Source organism: Morone saxatilis, unplaced genomic scaffold, assembly GCF_004916995.1.
Source record: "Morone saxatilis isolate NCDOM2014 unplaced genomic scaffold, NCSU_SB_2.0 Contig532, whole genome shotgun sequence".
NCBI classification, from domain to species: domain Eukaryota; kingdom Metazoa; phylum Chordata; class Actinopteri; family Moronidae; genus Morone; species Morone saxatilis.
Window position 1 is genome coordinate 1 of NW_023340132.1, and position 2,094 is coordinate 2,094.

A 2,094-nucleotide genomic window follows, 5' to 3' on the forward strand; every position below is an offset into this window, starting at 1 on the left:
TGTGGTACATATCCTGATAATAAAGAAAGATTAATCATATCTAGTAAAGAAGTGCCAATTAAGGGTACGACTTCTTTAAGCAGCCTAGTTTGGGATGGTGTCTAACAGACAGGTTGATGGTTTTGATGTAGAAATTATTGAAGTTAACTGATGAAGATCGATAGCAAAAAAAAAACTTATCCATACTACTTACTGATGTATAATTTGTGCATAAGGGTGGTTCACTTTAATAAAGATTGCTGCTATTCTTTGCCATCAACCATTGAAGCATGGCTGCACAATATCATTACCTTCAGTTTAGAAAATAAATCCATGGAATAGTTCACACACTGCTTACTGGTGCGTCTCCAGTTTAACATGCTCTATGTTCTTGTCTCAGGTGTGATCAGTGTGGAGAGGGGTTCACAGGAACCTGGGCTTTGAAGACCCACATGCTGGTTCACGGCGTTGAGAAGCCGTTCATGTGCGACCTGTGCGGTAAGACGTTTTTCTACAACTGTCAGCTGCAGAAACACCAGCAGCTGGTCCACCACAACCAGGACAGGGTCCGAGGCGTGCCGGGCAGACGCAGGCCAACTGGGGTTAAGGCCTTCAGCTGTAAGATCTGTCTCAAGAGCTTCAGCAGCAACAGCACACTGCGCACACACGAGAAGAGCCACGCCGAAAACAAAGAGTTCACCTGCGACACCTGCGGGAAGTCCTTCCACCTGCGACACCTGTACCTGTACCACCTGAGGCAGCATAGCGGGGACAGGCCCTACGTCTGCACTGTCTGCCAGAAGGGCTTCCTGCTCATGTCGCAGCTGAAGCAGCACGAGCTCCTGCACACCGGAGTCAAACCGCACAAGTGCGAACAATGCGGGAAGGAGTTCCGGACTCCGCAGAACTTCCACCGCCACCTGCTGGTCCACACCGGGGAGAAGCCCTACGAGTGCACCGTGTGCAGCAGGAAGTTCCGCCAGTCCAACCAGCTCAAGTCTCACATGCAGATCCACACAGGGGTGAAGCTGTACGCCTGCGAGCGTTGCGGCCGCGGATTCTCCGACTCCCGGCAGCTCAAGAAACACCACTGTGGAGACGACTTCCGGAGCTTTGAGTCCAGCAGCAAACGCAGGAAACAGAAGACCGTGTTCCCGTGGACTGAGAGCTTTAATAACACCTAAATGTTCCCTCTGATCCTCTGATTCTCTCTGATGTTCACTACAGTGGTTAGCTTAGCTCAACATAAAGACTGGAAACCTGATGTTCTGTGTGTTCAATAAAGTGGTTAGCTTAGCTTATAGGGGTGTGATTCTGTACCTTTCAGGACGATCCAATACCCAGATACATTACTGTGCTACGATACGGTTCAAGGACATTTTAATATGGAGCAACTGGATATGATGCAGTCTGATACAGTTCTTTACATTTGTTTAATGTAGACATTTATTTTCTGTTTTGGATTGGACAATTCTGCATCTGGACTGGAAACAGAAGGTTGTGTTCCTTCACCTGAATGCCCCCTGGAACTATTTCTGTGTATCCATCCACCCAGGATAAACAGAGACGTGATTTATTTTTAATATTTAAAACCAAAACTCTGTGAAGACCTGATGATAAATATTGTTTGTAGTTTGACCGTCTGTTGTTTTTTAATGACTGATTGTTTGTGGAAGGTATTTATCAGCTGTTTCCTTCAGTTTGACTCAATCTCTGTTACCTTGGAGGAGAATAGTTTAATTTGTGCTCTTTTCATAGGAACTACTTTCTGCTCAAGGAATAGTCCCTCAGTGAAGTCTGTGGAGAGTTAACACCATAAGTTCAACGCCTTGTATTAAAGTTGTGTCCCAGTTCTCTACTGTGTATTAATACAGCATATTTATACTGCATATATTGAGCATAGAAGATTCATGAGATGATATAAATAAACTTTTTAATTATAATTATTTTTCTTTTTCTTGTGAAATAATTGATTTACCTCCTCAGTTCTTCAGATCAATCAATCAGAGAATCAAGAGAGAGAGAGACAGACAGACAGACAGACGACAACAACGATGGGGGACAATGAGCAGTGACAATAGTAATAATAGTAACTGTAGTAATAATAATACTTAA

At 44.2% G+C, this 2,094-nt stretch overlaps 1 protein-coding gene across 1 annotated transcript; it reads left to right on the forward strand.

The window, feature by feature from the left end:
- Positions 1-375: 375 nt before the first annotated feature.
- On the forward strand, positions 376-1,925 carry LOC118339649 (zinc finger protein 708-like; the record flags this gene model as incomplete). The annotated part of the gene is given in 1 exon segment (XM_035677354.1): positions 376-1,925. A coding segment is annotated over 1 exon segment (788 nt), but the record flags the coding sequence as incomplete, so codon positions are not given.
- Between the last annotated feature and the right edge of the window lie 169 nt (positions 1,926-2,094).